Source organism: Oncorhynchus kisutch, linkage group LG12, assembly GCF_002021735.2.
Source record: "Oncorhynchus kisutch isolate 150728-3 linkage group LG12, Okis_V2, whole genome shotgun sequence".
NCBI lineage: Eukaryota > Metazoa > Chordata > Actinopteri > Salmoniformes > Salmonidae > Oncorhynchus > Oncorhynchus kisutch.
In genome coordinates this window covers 40150152-40169058 of record NC_034185.2, presented here as the reverse complement: position 1 = coordinate 40169058, position 18907 = coordinate 40150152, and the positions used below count along the sequence as shown (strand labels likewise).

Genomic DNA, 18907 nt, shown 5'->3' with positions numbered 1-18907 from the left:
TGGCTTTGCTGGCATTCCCATATGTTTTGTTTTTTTGCCTGTCAAGGTGTACATGCCAAAATCGACACTGCCTATAGGATCCTAAATTATACTTTTTTATTTCCAATACTTGAAAATGTAGGCATAAACAATACATATGGTACAGTACAATAGGGAAAATAGAATAGATGCTCCTCCCCTTTGATCTGAAAACAACGCGCTCTGTGTAGCAGGTAGAAAGTCACAGTGACACGATGCTGCTACCAAATTAAGTGATTATGCAACGCTTGCTATTGCACACTGGCCTTGGCCATGTTGTAGGGAGGGGAGGAGCGGGGTCCTAAAAGAGTTCGCTGCCTCTCACGTTTTATCACTTGAGCGCTCGTCTCGGTCCTAGGACGCATTTTAGGCGCGTGGATGCATACTTGCTATCACTGACTACCTTTTTTTAAATTGCTTTTATCGCATTTGCCGTGGTTTCCGGACGAGCAGGAGCCAAAGAGTTGAAATAAGTGCGGTTTTCGCTATGGGAGCACAGACCTCAGCGCATCGGGACGGGAAGAGCCAAGAGGATGCTTCAGCCGAGAATCTGAGATCAGCGGTGAACGCGATTTCGGAGGGAGATAGCGTCGTCGAATCCAAGGTAAAACAACGGTACCCAGTAATGGCCACTTTACAGCTGACAATGTCAATATCTACTACCCTCAGGCTTAGCCTACACCCCATGTTTATGAACATATTTTAGTTTATTTTGATAGAAAAACAAAGTATAAAATATTGGGCATCAATGTTGAATATCTTTGAGAAATTATAAACTCACGATGCTGGGATGCAGTGCAACTTTTTTTTGCTGAGTAATGCTATGAGGTGCCTGTGGTCGCTGCAGTTAGCCTGTCTGTAGTAGGCTGTAGTAGTGGACTAAACTCTACTCCCGCAGTAATAAAAACGCCAACTGTGGTCTGCCGTGGTCACGATTTACGGCTCAATACCACGGGCTCACGGCATCAACAGTCCCTGTGTGCGTTTCAATAGCCTATAGCAGCCTAACATGGATCTGCTGCTGCTGATGATGGAGAATGATACGAAGAAGAATAAAACAGATGTATTAAACATGTATATTCATAACACACATGCAGTCACAATACAGGCTGCAATATTTTGTGGCTTGTAATGAATGGCACTCCCCAAGTTGATTGACAGCGGCACGTCTTGGTCTTCAGATTTAGCCTCCACATCTAGATAGTTTCCTGCACGTTTTGAAACATATTCAAAGATACCTTAGATAAAATGATGAAAATCATAAAAAAGGTATTGGCCAGTAATAACCTTTTAGCTTTTTGTGTCACATGATAATGCCATGTTTTGATTCCAATGTGCTTGTCCCAGCTCATACATAGCTGTCAAATCAAAACATGTGCTGGTCCCATGTTAGTATGTAGGGTGCATAACTGTCACATCTGTGTTATATTGCGAACAATGAACCATGTTGACAACAAGGTCCATATGACTGACACGGATTCTGCTGTGGTGGACAGTGCAGTGCCCCGAGACTCAGCAGCGCTGGGAAGGCATGTCTCAATTTTCACCTTGTGAAAAGAAAAATGACAAGAGCACAGCAAATGTCCAAGGGGGTGCCTGGCTGGTTCTGACTTAAGATCCAGACGCACCGACGCAAACATGCGCACACACGCGCGCACACACAGACACACACACACACCTTAATTTAATTAGGCATAACAATCATTCTTTTACTGTGGCTGGTGTTCTAGAAGCCAGGCGTGGCACAGTGGGTGTCCAACACGATACACTCTGCAGCTGGGAGCTGTGGATAGGCATCAGTGATGTTTTTGTTCTACTGTAAGATAAGAGGAGATAGGCCCACTGACTCCAGATGGGTTATGGATATATTGCCTCTGTGTGAACGCTTCTGTAGGTTATGCGTGAATAATTCAGCTTTAGGAGGACTTGGCTTGGTACAAGCAGTTAATGGCTTGGTACATTTGGCCACCTGCTGTTTTTGAAGCACCATTAAACATAATGCATTTCTTGACCTTTTAGTAGCCAGAAGGTGTAAAGTCAAGTTGATCTTTATTTTGTTGTATTTTACAGGTCAACAGCTACTTCAAAGAGTATTTTAATATTACCATTCTATGCTGAACATAAAATGAATAGTAAATATTAGAGACTTTCAAAGATCCATTTCCCTTATATTTTGATGCAGCTGTATAGCACAAACTAAGCATTCCCTCAAGCTTGTTTTTCTGTGTGCTCCTGATGTCATGGTGTGGTGAGGGTATTGTGATTTGTGATTTTAGCAAGAACAGAGAAATAGGCATGTATGTATTTTGGATGACAATATGTACCCCACTGTTGCAGCTTTGTAGGACTTTTCAAGCAACTTGCTACTTCAAACATTTTTGCTTTCTCACCAATCTCAAATTTTAGTAACTTCTTGCATTTTTACTCGATATTTGACTCCTAGTATCGATTTATAAAAAGCTAGTGATAACTACCGCTAGTTGGCACTACTTGCACTGAAACTCTGTTATTTTTCATCCTATCCTTGTTCTCCATCTTCTTTTTAAATAATGATCCAACATGTTTTCAGTACTTTTATTTCCCTGACTGATAAAAACGTATTTTCTCATGCTCTCTCATCTCTCTGTAGCAGACATATAGTGAGCAATCTGTTTGGACCATCAAATTGCAATAGAATCGCTGTATCGTCTCGCAATACATATAGAATCGTGAGAATCGCAATACATATCGTATCGGCACCTAAGTATTGTGACAATATTGTATCGTGAGGTCGCTGGCAATTCCCAGCCCTACTAAATACATTGTTTTTCTCCTGACACACAATATCTGTGTCATTCAAGAAATGTATATAGCATGAACATTCCTTACACAGCACCATCCATCCGTAAGCACATACATGCATTCATAAAAACATTGTTTACACGTGCCTGTGTCATGCTACATGCAGTTCACAATAGAGGGCCATTCACTTGCTCTCAGCAGAACACAGTAGCAGGTGATTATACACATTTACATGGGAAATGTTATGTAATGTAATGAGTAGATCGCTTAAAGGCCCATACGTTCTTTTATAATGATCTTTGGCTGGTCTAGCTCCGTTATGACTTTTATTATTCTGTTTAGGACTGAAGGACGAGGCAGGCATAGAGGGATGGGAGTGGGTAGGGAGGAGGGGAGGGCGTAAAGCCAAATTGAGGAGCCATTGAGGATTGGCTGAGGGAGACAGGCTTGATTGTGCACCAGCCCAAAACAGCCAGGAAGGAGAGTGTTTTGGGTGGGGGGATGGAGGGATGAGAGACAGAGAGTGGGAGAGAGAGGTAGAGAGCGAGACCGAGAGGTGGAGTGAAATGGGGACCTGCCAGGGTGACATAAAGACCGATGAATCGGGTGATTGTTCTTGGTCCCCTTGGTTAAAAGGACCCTGATGAAAGCAGGGGTAGAGAGTGAAACAGACTCAGGTAAAGAAAGAGTCTAATGGGGAGATCTAGGCAGCCAGGCAACCCGTGATACAAGTCAGTATTCATCGTTCATCCATGTCTGAGCAAGTTGGAAGATGACGTGGAAACTGGCCACTAGGGGCAACAATGAGTAGCGTTACCTTCAAGTAGATTTCAATTTTTGATTGTAGATGGTGTTGGCAGATGGGCATAAGCATCTGCCTCTGATTCCAAATCCAGCAATAGAAAGTTGTTTTTTGAATTTTCTGTTTTAAGCATATCCCAAACCTTAACACTTACCTTGACCATTTGGAGTTAATGCATAAACTTTTTTATATTTATTTAACAAGGCAAGTCAGTTAAGAACAAATTCTTATATACAATAACGGCCTACCCTGGCGGCGCTGGGCCAATTGTGACTATGGGACACCCAATCACGGCCGGTTGTGATGACAGCCTAGAATCGTACCAGGATCTGTAGTGATGCCTCTAGCACTGAGATGCAGTGCCTTAGACCGCTGCATCACTTGGGAGCCCGAACCTAACCCTTACAATTTCAGAGTTATTGCCTTAACTTAAACACTTCAAAATGTGATGTTTGCAACAACATCGAAATTTGACGTTTGAGAAACATAGATGAACGTCTAATTCTGACATGAGACTGAGAGCTAGTTGGATCGAGTACCTCTTCTCTCATCTGCAGCTATGGGTTAATGCGAGAGTTTGGACTAAGTAGGAGTCTGTAGCTAGGTCCAAATAATCTCTCAAGGCCTCCCTCCGTTCCCCAACTTCTTCTCTTCATGACAACTGAGGGGTGGAAGGACTGGATAGGATGCAACAATATAGCATTAACCTGTCCAGGCCTGTCAGATCTTTGATCACAAAGGAAAGACAATGACAGTTTGCTATTGAAGACTACTGGGACATGCATGCCTTAGATTCAACCTTTCATTGACTAGGTTCATGTTATAGGAGCCTCACCTGATTACATAATTCAGTTAAACAATAATGGAAGAGGCTTCTGGAGGTCAAAAAAAGCCCTTTTTACATCAGCTGATGTCACAAAGTTCTGTACAGAAACCCAGACTAAAACCCCAAACAATGCAGATGTAGAAGCACAGTGGCTAGGAAAAACTCCCTAGAAAAGGCAGGAACCTAGGAAGAAACAAAGAGAGGACCCAGGCTCTGAGGAGTGGCCAGTTCTCTTCTGGCTCTGCTGGGTGGAGATTATAACAGAAGATGGCCAAGATGTTCAAATGTTCATAGATGACCAGCAGGATCAAATAATAATAATTATAGTGGTTGTAGAGGGTGCCAAAGGTCAGGTGCAGTAGAGAGAGAGTCGGAAACAGCATGTCCAGGACAGGTAGCATGTCTGGTGAACAGGTCAGGGTTCCATAGCCGCAGGCAGAAAAGCTGAAACTGGAGCAGCAGCACGAGCAGGTGGACTGGGACAGCAAGGAGTCATCAGGCCAGGTAGTTCTGAAGCATGGTCCTCCGAGAGAGGGAGAAAGAGAATTAGATGGAGGATACTTAAATTCACACAGGACACCGGGTAAGACAGGAGAAATACTCGATATACAGTGCCTTGCAAAATATACAAATAAATGGAAAAGGGGTGCATGCATATGCATTTGCTATGAAGCCCCTAATGAAGATTTAGTGCAACCAATTACCTTCAGAAGTCACAAAATGAGTTAAATGAAGTCCACCTGTGTGCAATTTAAGTGTCACATGACCTGTCACCCAATTTTTTTTTTTTTTAAATGGCTGAAAAGTCAAACTAGTACTGTATTTGTCATTTTTAGTTTCCACTGAAATAATTCAGACATAGAGCAGGATTAGCTCAGTTTCAAAAGGTGTTGATTAAAATAATAGGTCTCCCCCAAGAGACCCTTGCCGGGATACCGTCTTCTGGGCTCCGGGTCTTGCTACATCCTGTGGGGATCAAAAACTGAACTCCCTCCTGTTACCTCTGGCACCGTCCCCAACTATACGTGTGTCCAACACGTTTGGCGTTCGCTAAAAGGCATGTGGGAGACTCCCCAAATGTATGGAAGAAGGTACTCTGGTCAGATGAGACTAAAATTGAGCTGTTTGGCCTTCAAGGAAAACGCTATGTATGGCGCAAACCCAACACCTCTCATCACCCCGAGAATACCATCCCCACAGTGAAGCATGGTGGGGGCAACATCATCGGCAGGGACTTGGAAACTGGTCAGAATTGAAGGAATGATGGATAGCACTAAACACAAGGAAATTCTTGGGGGAAACCTGTTTCAGTCTTTCAGAGATTTGAGACTGGGACAGAGGTTCACCTTCCAGCAGGACAATGAGCCTAAGCATACTGCTAAAGCAACACTCGAGTGGTTTAAGGGGAAATATTTAAATGTCTTGGAATGGCCTAGTCAAAGCCCAGACCTCAATCCACTCGAGAATCTGTGGTATAACTTAAAGATTGCTGTACACCAGTGGAACCCATCCAACTTGAAGGACCTGGAGCAGTTTTGTCTTGAATAATGGGCAAATATCCCAGTAGCTAGATGTACCAAGCTTATCGAGACATACCCCAAGAGACTTGCAGCTGTAATTGCTGAAAAAGGTGGCTCTACAAAGTATTGACTTTGGGGGGGTTGAATAGTTATGCACGCTCAGGATTACTGTTTTTTTGTCTTATTTGTTTGTTTCACAATAAAAAATATTTTGCATTTTCAAAGTGGTAGGGATGTCTTGTTAATCAAATGATACAAACCCCCCCAAAATATATTTTAATTCCAGGTTGTATGCAACAAAATAGGAAAAATGCCAAGGGGGTGAATACTTTCACAAGCCACTGTAAAAGACTGACGCTATCCCCCTGACACAAACTGTTTGTAGCATAATTACTGTAGACTGAGACAGGAGGGGTCGGGGGACACTGTGGCCCCGTCCGTCGAAACCCCTGGACAGGGCCAACATGGCAGGATATAACCCCACCCACTTTGCCAGAGCACTGCCCCCACACCACTCGAGGGATATATGGAGGTAGCCTAATTTGTTAAGATTGAACTGAGATGTATGCACGAGACAGAATGCACGTGCAACACGTATACAGTCCATTTGCGATGGTACCTTTCTCATGTGCATATCAGTGCACAAGATTGTGTTGTCTATGTATTTGATTGCCATTTTCCCCCAGGAAAACTGAGCATTCCATAATTTTAGTGTCACCTCCCAAAGTGATAAGTTGTTCCCTCCTCACGTAAATAGGTCCCTGCAAACATCTCCATCTCAGCCCAATATAAGCCAAACCATGCATAGAATGCATAGATAATTGTAAGGTGATTAGAGGTGCAAAGATCAATCGCTATGGACACTAGAATGGGGATGAGTGATTGGAATTGCTCCCTTGGTTGTCAACAGAAACCAGAATTAGGGAAGGGGATTGGCCTAATTCTTTATGAAAGGCAAAAGCAGTTTGGGAAGGGAAATAGAATTCGAATTGCCTTTATCTTACAGTGCCTTGCGAAAGTATTCGGCCCCCTTGAACTTTGCGACCTGCACATGCCACAGTGCAGGTGCATTTATACGGAGACTTGATTACACACAGGTTGATTGTATTTATCATCATTAGTCATTTAGGTCAACATTGGATCATTCAGAGATCCTCACTGAACTTCTGGAGAGAGTTTGCTGCACTGAAAGTAAAGGGGCTGAATAATTTTGCACGCCCAATTTTTCAGTTTTTGATTTGTTAAAAAAGTTTGAAATATCCAATAAATGTCGCTCCACTTCATGATTGTGTCCCACTTGTTGTTGATTCTTCACAAAAAAATACAGTTTTATATCTTTATGTTTGAAGCCTGAAATGTGGCAAAAGGTCGCAAAGTTCAAGGGGGCCGAATACTTCCGCAAGGCACTGTATCTGATATGCTTATTTTCTCCCTGATTGGGAGTATTGTTGTCATCAAACATGTCTTGTTTTATTTAAACTAGTAACTAGGGTTGCAAAGGGTCGGAAACGTTCCGGAAATTTTCAATGGGAAGTTAAGCCCTGGAATTTTGGGAATTTTTCTTAAATTCATGAAAAAAGTAAGCTTATAAGAGCAAACATTTTTTGTGGGACACACATAAGGTACTTCTAGGTCTTGTGCCATATTTTGGTTTAACTATCCCCAATTCAATGGAATTGCAACCCTCTGCATGCACAGTGCATTCGTCCATCACACGTTCAGTACACTCTTCCATCACATGTACAGCTGATTCTTAAGATCTTGCACACTAATGAGATGCTATTGAGTCCACACTACTACGCTTTCTGGTAAGTTTAGATTACAATACTGGGTGGGGTGAATATATTTTATATGTGTCGTGGAAATTTCCTCTATTTACCAAATCATGAGAGCAAACCACACACAAGTCAGAGTTAGTTATAAAAGTCCATCTTTAATTATATGAGCTCTATCATAACCCTGTGACTCTCAGATCAATTCAGTGTCTATCAATGAATTCTCTGAGAGTTCCTTACACATTGCAGCTGAGATCCTTTAATAGCAAAAAACACACATAGTCAGACAGCATAGACATAATAAATCGTTCAGCTTTGTCTCCTAAACTATGTTATTTTCTCAAACTCAGAACCATAAACCAATCCTCCATATCAACAGGCATATATCAAATCCATCCTATCTTGACAAGATCACTGACTGGCACACATACATTGTGAAGCCAAGAGATACACGCTTGACCTCTCCCCTTTCTCTGGCCCAAGCAACTTAGTCTTGACATAGAACAGATACTGCAACCCCGCCACAGTATTATACAAAAAAACATTCTGATGAGATGTAACTTACAAACATATGATGAATATAAAACATCTTACCTATGTTACCAACCAATTCTGATTATTCCCCAACATACGACAAACATGATTTTTTGTTAACTAGTAAATAGAGCTCTACAACAAAGTGTGTTTAAATCATTTCTAAACAATTTCTGCTACTTAGTTTTTGCTACCATGTGGGTTTTAGCTTGCTTGAGCCTGCTAACTGAGGAGTGTTAATTCACCTGTTTCCATACGTGTTTCATTTTAAAACCGTTTTCTTACAAAGGAGTTGTCTAACTGCTTAACTATTTATCTGTACATGGAATTGTATTTTTATTTTTTTTACAGACAGGAATAATTAACTACATCATCTCCACCCCTCAACCAGTATTCTACAAGAGCACAGACACAAGGGACAACAGACACATCGGTCTCTACATTGCAGCTGAGCTTAAGGCAGTCATCAATAACCTTGGACCACAGAAGGTATTTGCACTGGTGACAGACAATACTGCGAACATGAAGGCTACTTGGTCTAAAGTGGAAGAGTCCTACCCTGACATCACACCCATTGGCTGTGCTGCTCATGCATTGAATCTGCTCCTCAATGACATTATGGCACTGAAAACAATGGATACACTCTACAAGAGAGCACCACATTGAAGCTGTTGGGGTGGTGTTGTCATCATGTTTGACAGTCTCCTGGAGGGGAAGGAGTCTTTCCAAGAAATGGCATATCACAGTCTACCGATATGGACAGCCCCATCAAGAGGATCCTCCTGGATGATGTATTTTGGGAGAGGTAAGCAGCCTGAAACTCCTGAAACCTATATAGCAGTAGCCATTGCACGGATTGAGGGAGACAATGCCATCCTGTCTGATGACTCTGCTTGCAGATGTAAGAGAATAAATCTTTACCACCCTGCCCACTTCCCTGTTGCGCCAAGCAGAGGAAACTGCAGTTCTGAAATACATTAAAAAACGTGAAGACTTCTGCCTGAAGCCCATACACGCCACAGCGTACATGTTGGACCCCAAGTATGCTAGCAAGAGCATCCTGTCTGGTGCAGAGATCAACAAGGCCTATGGTGTCATCACTACCGTGTCTCGCCACCTTGGCTTGGATGAGGGAAAGGTTCTTTGTTGTCTGGCGAAGTACACTTCCAAGCAAGGGCTTTGGGATGGAGATGCAATATGGCAGTTGTGTCAACATATCTCATCAACCACCTGGTGGAAGGGACTTCGTGGATCTGAGGCCCTTTCTCATTTTCCTCCATCATCCTCCAAATCCCACCAACAGACACCAAAGCCCGCAACAGGCTGACCAATACAAGGGTAAAAAAACTGGTGTTCATCCGGGCAAATGTGAGGCTTTTTGAACCTGACAACCAGCCTTCCACAACAAGGTAGGAAAGTGACAGTGAAGATGAGGACTCAGAGTCTGATGTTCAAGTGGTGGACATTGTTGTGGTCCAGGGAGAAGACATGAATGCCTGAGAGGAAGACAACCAAAGTGTTAGTTTCTAGACTATCATTTTACAGAATTGAATAATTTGCTATTATGTCTACTTATGATAAGGTAAAATGTTTGTTTTTCTCTCCATGTGATATGGCAAATATATCCAATGCAAAAAAATCTACATTTAAATGAGATTCGTATTAAGTTGCATATATTTCCGTTAATTCCCATATATTCCCGTTAATTCCCACGGATGTTTCCACCTCTGAATATAACCCAAAATGTGCAACCCTACTAGTAACGCTACAATGTTCTCTTCCCAGAGTGTCTACTTTGTGTTGTTTTGGTCTTTATGTCTCACTGCTCTGTACGAGCTCTCCTCTCCTGCCTCTCTTTCTCTCTTAATGGAGGAGAAATGGGAAGAAGCTTGTGTGTAATTAGAGTTTGTCCTCCATCCCCCCATTTCAGCCATGTCAGATCCACTGCCAGCTCAGCTCTGAAAATAATGGACTTGTGTATTTGGGCTTTTAAAAAGGAGAGGAGGCTCTTGTTCTTTTGTAAGTTTCTCACCCCTCGCTCCCTCTGACGGGGATTTCAATCCCGTTACATGATAATGAGTTTCAGGGAAACCCGGAATAACAAAACGGCAACAAAATAAACAAGGAACATAACAATCTGAAAAATCTATGAATATAATTACATAAATTATATTATAATTATCTTAAAATGTTCCTGAAATAGGCTTACCCCCTCTTTGGAGGCCATCCTTGAGACAGCATGAGTGTCTGTCGGTGTTTCTCTGTTAGTTATTTTGCGTTATAGGGATAAGGGAAACATCACATGGAGAGCCGTCTGGTCTGTGGCTCTCTAATCTAACAGGTTGTCTTTTGTTCTAGTCCTGTTATATTTTACACACAGCACCGGACAGGTTTATTCCACTGTGTCTGTGGATTCTCCAGTTCAGATGTCTGGTTATTCATCTGTTTATTATTGACAGATTAATCACAACATTTTTGCAATATTTTTTAAATTGTTGTAGTCTTGTCACTGTGATAAATGTGCATTAGAAAGTGTGGCATGACCCAACATAGTTACAATAAACAGCTTTGTCTTGAAGTAGGCCTAAAGATTGGCTTGTAATGAATTATCATTTTATGTACAGTAGTACCATTTTCAAGTAGGCCTTAGGGACAAGTGCACCTCTGGATCGGCACTCAGAGCTGGTTTTCCCACCGGACGCTGGAACGCTTTCTATTCAAATCCTATGGAAAATAAACACATCGCTATCTGCTTTCATTCTTGGGAAAAGGGGAAAAGGGAATTTAGATGGGTGTGGGTTTTTTTCTATCTTGGCAGCAGAGTACTGTTAACTCATGCAATGTTCCCACATTTATGTCTCTATGTAAAATACCCTGTCCCTCATTCCATCAGTCATGCCAATGTTATTTAGATTACATTAATTTGATTATAATATACCCCAGCTAGATATGGTATACCCTAACCTTTGGGGTTTAACATACAGTATTGGAAAACAGCCATTTACAGCCATATATGGTATAAATGGTATCCCAGTGAACACATAGATGCAGAATGACACAGCAGAATGCCTCGCTGTATGTCTCTCTCAAATGTCAATATGCCTTGTATACTGTTGTTCAGGTTAGTTATCATTGTTTTAGTTCACAATGGAGCCCCTAGTTCCACTCTTCATGCCCCTGATAACTCCTTTGTCCCACCTCCCACACATGCGGTGACCTCACCCATTACTACCAGCATGTCCAGAGATACAACCTCTCTCATCATCACCCAGTGCCTGGGCTTACCTCCGCTGTACCCGCACCCCACCATACCCCTGTCTGCGCATTATGCCCTGAATATATTCTACCATGCCCAGAAACCTGCTCCTCTTATTCTCTGTCCCCAACGCTCTAGGCGACCAGTTTTGATAGCCTTTAGCCGCACCCTCATACTACTCCTTCTCTGTTCCGCGGGTGATGTGGAGGTAAACCCAGGCCCTGCATGTCCCCAGGCACCCTCATTTGTTGACTTCTGTGATCGAAAAAGCCTTGGTTTCATGCATGTCAACATCAGAAGCCTCCTCCCTAAGTTTGTTTTAATCACTGCTTTAGCACACTCTGCTAACCCTGATGTCCTTGCTGTGTCTGAATCCTGGCTCAGGAAGGCCACCAAAAATTCAGAGATTTCCATACCCAACTATAAAATCTTCCGTCAAGATAGAACTGCCAAAGGGGGAGGAGTTAGCCTGCAAAGTAATGTCATACTTTCCAGGTCCATACCCAAACAGTTCGAACTACTAATTTTGAAAATTACTCTCTCCAGAAATAAGTCTCTCACGGTTGCCGCCTGCTACCGACCCCCCTCAGCTCCCAGCTGTGCCCTGGACACCATTTGTGAATTGATCGCCCCCCATCTAGCTTCAGAGTTTGTTCTGTTAGGTGACCTAAACTGGGATATGCTTAACACCCCGCCAGTCCTACAATCTAAGCTAGATGCCCTCAATCTCACACAAATCATCAAGGAACCCACCAGGTACAACCCTAACTCTGTAAACAAGGGCACCCTCATAGACGTCATCCTGACCAACTGGCCCTCCAAATACACCTCCGCTGTCTTCAACCAGGATCTCAGCGATCACTGCCTCATTGCCTGTATCCGCTACGGAGCCGCAGTCAAACGACCACCCCTCATCACTGTCAAACGCTCCCTAAAACACTTCTGTGAGCAGGCCTTTCTAATCGACCTGGCCCGGGTATCCTGGAAGGACATTGACCTCATCCCGTCAGTTGAGGATGCCTGGTCATTCTTTAAAAGTAACTTCCTCACCATTTTAGATAAGCATGCTCCGTTCAAAAAATGCAGAACTAAGAACAGATACAGCCCTTGGTTCACCCCAGACCTGACTGCCCTCGACCAGCACAAAAACATCCTGTGGCGGACTGCAATAGCATCGAATAGTCCCCGTGATATGCAACTGTTCAGGGAAGTCCGGAACCAATACACGCAGTCAGTCAGGAAAGCTAAGGCCAGCTTCTTCAGGCAGAAGTTTGCATCCTGTAGCTCCAACTCCAAAAAGTTCTGGGACACCGTGAAGTCCATGGAGAACAAGAGCACCTCCTCCCAGCTGCCCACTGCACTGAGGCTAGGTAACACGGTCACCACTGATAAATCCATGATTATCGAAAACTTCAATAAGCATTTCTCAACGGCTGGCCATGCCTTCCGCCTGGGTACTTCAACCTCGGCCAACAGCTCCGCCCCCCCCCCGCAGCTCCTCGCCCAAGCCTCTCCAGGTTCTCCTTTAACCAAATCCAGATAGCAGATGTTCTGAAAGAGCTGCAAAACCTGGACCCGTACAAATCAGCTGGGCTTGACAATCTGGACCCTCTATTTCTGAAACTATCTGCCACCATTGTCGCAACCCCTATTACCAGCCTGTTCAACCTCTCTTTCATATCGTCTGAGATCCCCAAGGATTGGAAAGCTGCCGCAGTCATCCCCCTCTTCAAAGGGGGAGACACCCTGGACCCAAACTGTTACAGACCTATATCCATCCTGCCCTGCCTATCTAAGGTCTTCGAAAGCCAAGTCAACAAACAGGTCACTGACCATCTCGAATCCCACCGTACCTTCTCCGCTGTGCAATCTGGTTTCCGAGCCGGTCATGGGTGCACCTCAGCCACACTCAAGGTACTCAACGATATCATAACCGCCATCGATAAAAGACAGTACTGTGCAGCCGTCTTCATCGACCTTGCCAAGGCTTTCGACTCTGTCAATCACCATATTCTTATCGGCAGACTCAGGAGCCTCGGTTTTTCGGATGACTGCCTTGCCTGGTTCACCAATTACTTTGCAGACAGAGTTCAGTGCGTCAAATCGGAGGGCATGCTGTCTGGTCCTCTGGCAGTCTCTATGGGGGTGCCACAGGGTTAAATTCTCGGGCCGACTCTTTTCTCTGTGTATATCAATGATGTTGCTCTTGCTGCGGGCGATTCCCTGATCCACCTCTACGCAGACGACACCATTCTATATACTTTCGGCCCGTCATTGGACACTGTGCTATCTAACCTCCAAACAAGCTTCAATGCCATACAGCACTCCTTCCGTGGCCTCCAACTGCTCTTAAACGCTAGTAAAACCAAATGCATGCTTTTCAACCGGTCGCTGCCTGCACCCGCATGCCCGACTAGCATCACCACCCTGGATGGTTCCGACCTAGAATATGTGGACGTCTATAAGTACCTAGGTGTCTGGCTAGACTGCAAACTCTCCTTCCAGACTCATATCAAACATCTCCAATCGAAAATCAAATCAAGAGTCGGCTTTCTATTCCGCAACAAAGCCTCCTTCACTCACGCCGCCAAGCTTACCCTAGTAAAACTGACTATCCTACCGATCCTCGACTTCGGCGATGTCATCTACAAAATGGCTTCCGACACTCTACTCAGCAAACTGGATGCAGTTTATCACAGTGCCATCCGTTTTGTCACTAAAGCACTAAAGTACCACCCACCACTGCGACTTGTATGCTCTAGTCGGCTGGCCCTCGCTACATATTCGTCGCCAGACCCACTGGCTCCAGGTCATCTACAAGTCCATGCTAGGTAAAGCTCCGCCTTATCTCAGCTCACTGGTCACGATGGCAACACCCATCCGTAGCACGCGCTCCAGCAGGTGTATCTCACTGATCATCCCTAAAGCCAACACCTCATTTGGCCGCCTTTTGTTCCAGTACTCTGCTGCCTGTGACTGGAACGAATTGCAAAAATCGCTGAAGTTGGAGACTTTTATCTCCCTCACCAACTTCAAACATCAGCTATCTGAGCAGCTAACCGATCGCTGCAGCTGTACATAGTCTATTGGTAAATAGCCCACCCTTTTTCACCTACCTCATCCCCATACTGTTCTTGTTTATTTACTTTTCTGCTCTTTTGCACACCAATATCTCTACCTGTACATGACCATCTGATCATTCATCACTCCAGTGTTAATCTGCAAAATTGTAATTATTTGCCTACCTCCTCATGCCTTTTGCACACATTGTATATAGACTCCCCCTTTGTTTTCTACTGTGTTATTGACTTGTTAATTGTTTACTCCATGTGTAACTCTTTGTTGTCTGCTCACACTGCTATGCTTTATCTTGGCCAGGTCGCAGTTGCAAATGAGAACTTGTTCTCAACTAGCCTACCTAGTTAAATAAAGGTGAAATAAAAAAAATAAAAAAAAGAAGCAGCATGCCCCCATGAAGAGAGTCATACTGGGGAGACATGCTCATCATCTCTAGTTTGCAGGAAGGATGTGTGTGGGATCTGATGGGAAAATGTTTCCCTCCGCCCAGCTATGGTTCCAGTCAACTTAATACTGTAAGTAGGAAGAGATCTTTGGATTGATCCATTGTTATACACTTAAACACACATCCAAATATGAATCTACTCCCTCCTCCTCCCCAACACACGTCAAATGATGGATGGTATCCCTTCGAAGAATCTAATTGATTTGTCTCCCATGTTTTAATCTCAAAAGTAATGAGACCAGATGCTGAGGTATTGGGCAGTGGGGGGGGATTTGCCTGCTCTGGACATTTGGGAGACATTGTCCTGTGATGAGGATGCGCACAGGTCTGGCCAGTGAGGGGTGCACCCTCTGCTGTTTCCTGAAGTCCACGATCATCTCCTTTGTTTTGTTGACGTTGAGTGAGAGGTTGTTTTCCAGGCACCACATTCCCAGAGCCCTCACCTCCTCCCTGTAGGCTGTCTCGTCATTGTTGGTATTCAAGCCTACTACTGTTGTGTCGTCTGCAAACTTGATGATTGAGTTGGAGACGTGCTTGGCCACGCAGTCATGGGTGAACAGGGAGTACAGGAGGGGGCTGAGAACGCACCCTTTTGGGGTCCCAGTGTTGACAATCAGCGGAGTGGAGGTGATGTTTCCTACCTTCACCACCTGGGGGCTGCCCATCAGGAAGTCCAGGACCCAGTTGCACAGGGCTCAGACACAGGGCCTCGAGCTTAATGATGAGCTTGGAGGGTACTATGGTGTTGAATGCTGAGCTATAGTTAATAAACAGCATTCTTACATAGGTATTCCACTTGCTCAGATGGGATAGGGCAGTGTGCAGAGCGATGACGCTTGCAACATCTGTGGATCTATTGGGGCGGTAAGCAAATTGAAGTGGGTCTAGGGTGACAGGTGAGGTAGAGGTGATATGATCCTCGACTAGTCTCTCAAAGCACTTCATGATGCCAGAGGTGAGTGCTACTGGGCTATAGTGATTTACCTGTTCCTTCTTGGGTACAGGAACAATGGTGGCCATCTTGAAGCATGTGGAGACAGCACACGGGGATAGGGAGATATTGAAGATGCCCGTAAACACACCAGCCAGCTGGTCTGCGCATGCTTTGAGGACGCGGCTAGGGGTGCCGTCTTTACCTTGTAGCCTTGTGAGGGTTAACACGTTTACATTTTTTTCTCACATCGGGCCACGTTGGTTGCACTGTGTTATCCTCACAGCATTTGAAGAATGTGTTTAGCCTGTCCGGAAGCAAGACGTCGGTCTTGGCGACGTGGCTGGTTTTCCTTTTATAGTCCATGATTTTCTGTTGTCCCTGCCACAAACAACTCGTGTCTGAGCAGTTGAATTGCGACTCCATTTAGAGTAAAACACATACATTTGGTTCCAACTTTGGTCTACAACCAAACTCGAACGTATAACTAGGGGAAAGAGGAGGAAGGGAAGCGCTACTAAGGTACACAATAGTACATTTTGGTAGATAGAAGGTGCTCTTTGGTAAAAGGGGTAAATTGGTCATCAAAAAGAAAGGAGGCCCAAGGCACTCTTCATATAATTGATTAAAATGCCTTTATTTAACTAGGCAAGTCAGTTAAGAACAAATTCTTATTTTCAATGGCGGCCTAGGAACAGTTCAGGGGCAGAACGAAAGATTTGTACCTTTTCAGCTCAGGGGTTTTGAACTTGCAACCTTCCGGTTACTAGTCCAACGCTCTAACCACTAGACTACCCTGCCGAATGTTCAATAGAAACAACGTTTTTAAAAACCGACACGTTTCGGCTGCATGGCCTTCGTCAGGGAGACCAAAAAAAAAGGAATACAATGTCCTCTTTTAAACAGCTTTTCAATTAGCCCTAATTGGAAGAGGGAGTGGTTACACAATTGATTGGACACACCTAGTAAGCAGTACTATACACATTAAAAGGTGAAATACTGTAGCTATGCTATCATAAAAATACAACTCCAAGATAGAAGTATCAGAACACTAAAAGGTAGTTCTAACCTTAAATATGACTAGGAGAAGTGTCAAGAATAAGAAAGCAATATATTCCATAGTACACTAGAACCCAGCAAAACATGAACAACAGTCTAAACATAGCTGAGGGCAATTGAGCAAAATGTCCACTAGATGACAGCAAATGGACCCATCACGACCCCACAGGAAGGGTGAGAAATCCATATCAGGGTATTTAGTGGCCTGTAGTTTTTAAATCCCAAGACTTTCCCTTTGGTTTAACTGTTTAAGACAGTCCCCTTTTCTAATAGAGGCCGGAATATGATCAATACCCATAGCTTGTAGGGAGGCAGGGTTGCCATGGTGTAGGGACTTGTAGTGCCTTGCCATGGGGTAGTCTTCATTGCCTATCCGTATGGCGTACTTGTGTTCTGCTAAGCGGTCATGAAGGCGTCTCTTTGTCCGTCCAATGTAGAACACCTTGCACTGTGGACATTCCAATCTATAGATGACATGAGTGGTTTTACAGTTAATGAAATGCTTGATGTAATACTCCATTTTGGAAGCTGTGTCAACAAAATACTTCTTCTGTGCAATATTACTGCAATGGTTGCATGGTTACATTTAAAAGAGCCCTTGGGTTTGTGGTCAATCCAAGTTTTTTGAGAGTCACCCGGAAGATAACTGTGGACTAATTTGTCATTTAGGGTAGGACATCTCTTAAAGCTTATGGCTGGTGGCTCAGCAAAGACTTGGCGTAGTAGCGTATCACTTTGGATGATTCCCCAATTATTTTTAATGATTCTTTTAATGTTCTCTCCTTCAGTGCTGTATTTTGTAACAAAATACACTCTCTCCGATGTGTCACGAGGCTCTCCCCTTCACAACAAGTTCTCTCTGTCAAGTAATCCAGCCCTTATACCGGCATCTTTCAGGACCTGAACGCTGTAGCCCCGATTCAAGAAGCGATTCTCAAATTCAGCAGATTTGATACTGTAGTCTGTTTCCTGATCACAAATTCTGCGGACTCTTTGGAATTGGCCATATGGAATATTCTCTTTTAGCCTTTTGGGGTGAAAGCTGTCTGCCCTCAGAATGGTATTCCCATCTGTAGGCTTTCCTAAAGAGTGATGTGTGCAAACAACATTTGTCATTTTTACTAATGTCGAGGTAAATAAAATGAATGACATCCTTGCTGTACTCCATAGTTAGTTTGATGTTAGGGTTAATGTTGTTAAGGTATTGGTGGAATGAAATAAGTTCATCTTCTGAGCCGGACCAAAACAGGAAAACATCATCAGTATAGCGTATAACGTATAACTGTTGGGATTGGCTGAAAACATGCCCTCTTTTCCAGCCATGTCTTTAATACATAAAATACATAAAATGCTGTTTGTCCAGTAGATTGGTCAGACCATCGTTTAATAGTAAGAAGCACGGGCACTTCCTGTTTGAGTTTCTTCCTATAGGATGGGAAGAGCAAGATGGAGTCGTGGTTAGATTTGCCTAAAGGATGACTCGGGGAAGGCCTTGTAAGCATCCCGGAAGTATAAATAGCAATGTTTGAGAGTCTTAGTAGAGCGAGTAGGTCAGTCAATATGTTGATCTAATTTCGGCAGCCTAGTCCTCAGATTTGCTTTGTTAAAATCCCCAGATACAATAAATGCAGTCTCAGGATATGTGGTTTCCAATTTGCATAAATCCAGTGTTCTTTGAGGGCCATTGAGGTTTTGGCTATAGATGGGGTGTAAATGGCCATGGCGATGATGGAGGAGGATTCTCTTGGGAGATAATATGGTCGCCATTTAATAGTGAGGTATTCTAGGTCAGGTGAACAAAATTACTTTAGTTCCTGCATATTCCTAGAATTACACCATGAGTCGTTAATCATGAAACCCCCCCACCCCTGCCCTTCTGCTT

General features: G+C 43.7%; 1 protein-coding gene across 1 annotated transcript in view; it reads left to right on the top strand.

Annotated features, from left to right (window-relative positions):
• Positions 1–210: 210 nt before the first annotated feature.
• Positions 211–18907, top strand: part of LOC109900995 (A-kinase anchor protein 12) — a 44953-nt gene continuing 26256 nt past the window's right edge. Inside the window, exon 1 of the mRNA XM_020496951.2 lies at positions 211–622. Coding sequence (XP_020352540.1) covers positions 506–622 — 117 coding nt within the window. The 5' untranslated portion in view covers positions 211–505. The remainder of the gene's footprint in view (positions 623–18907) is intronic.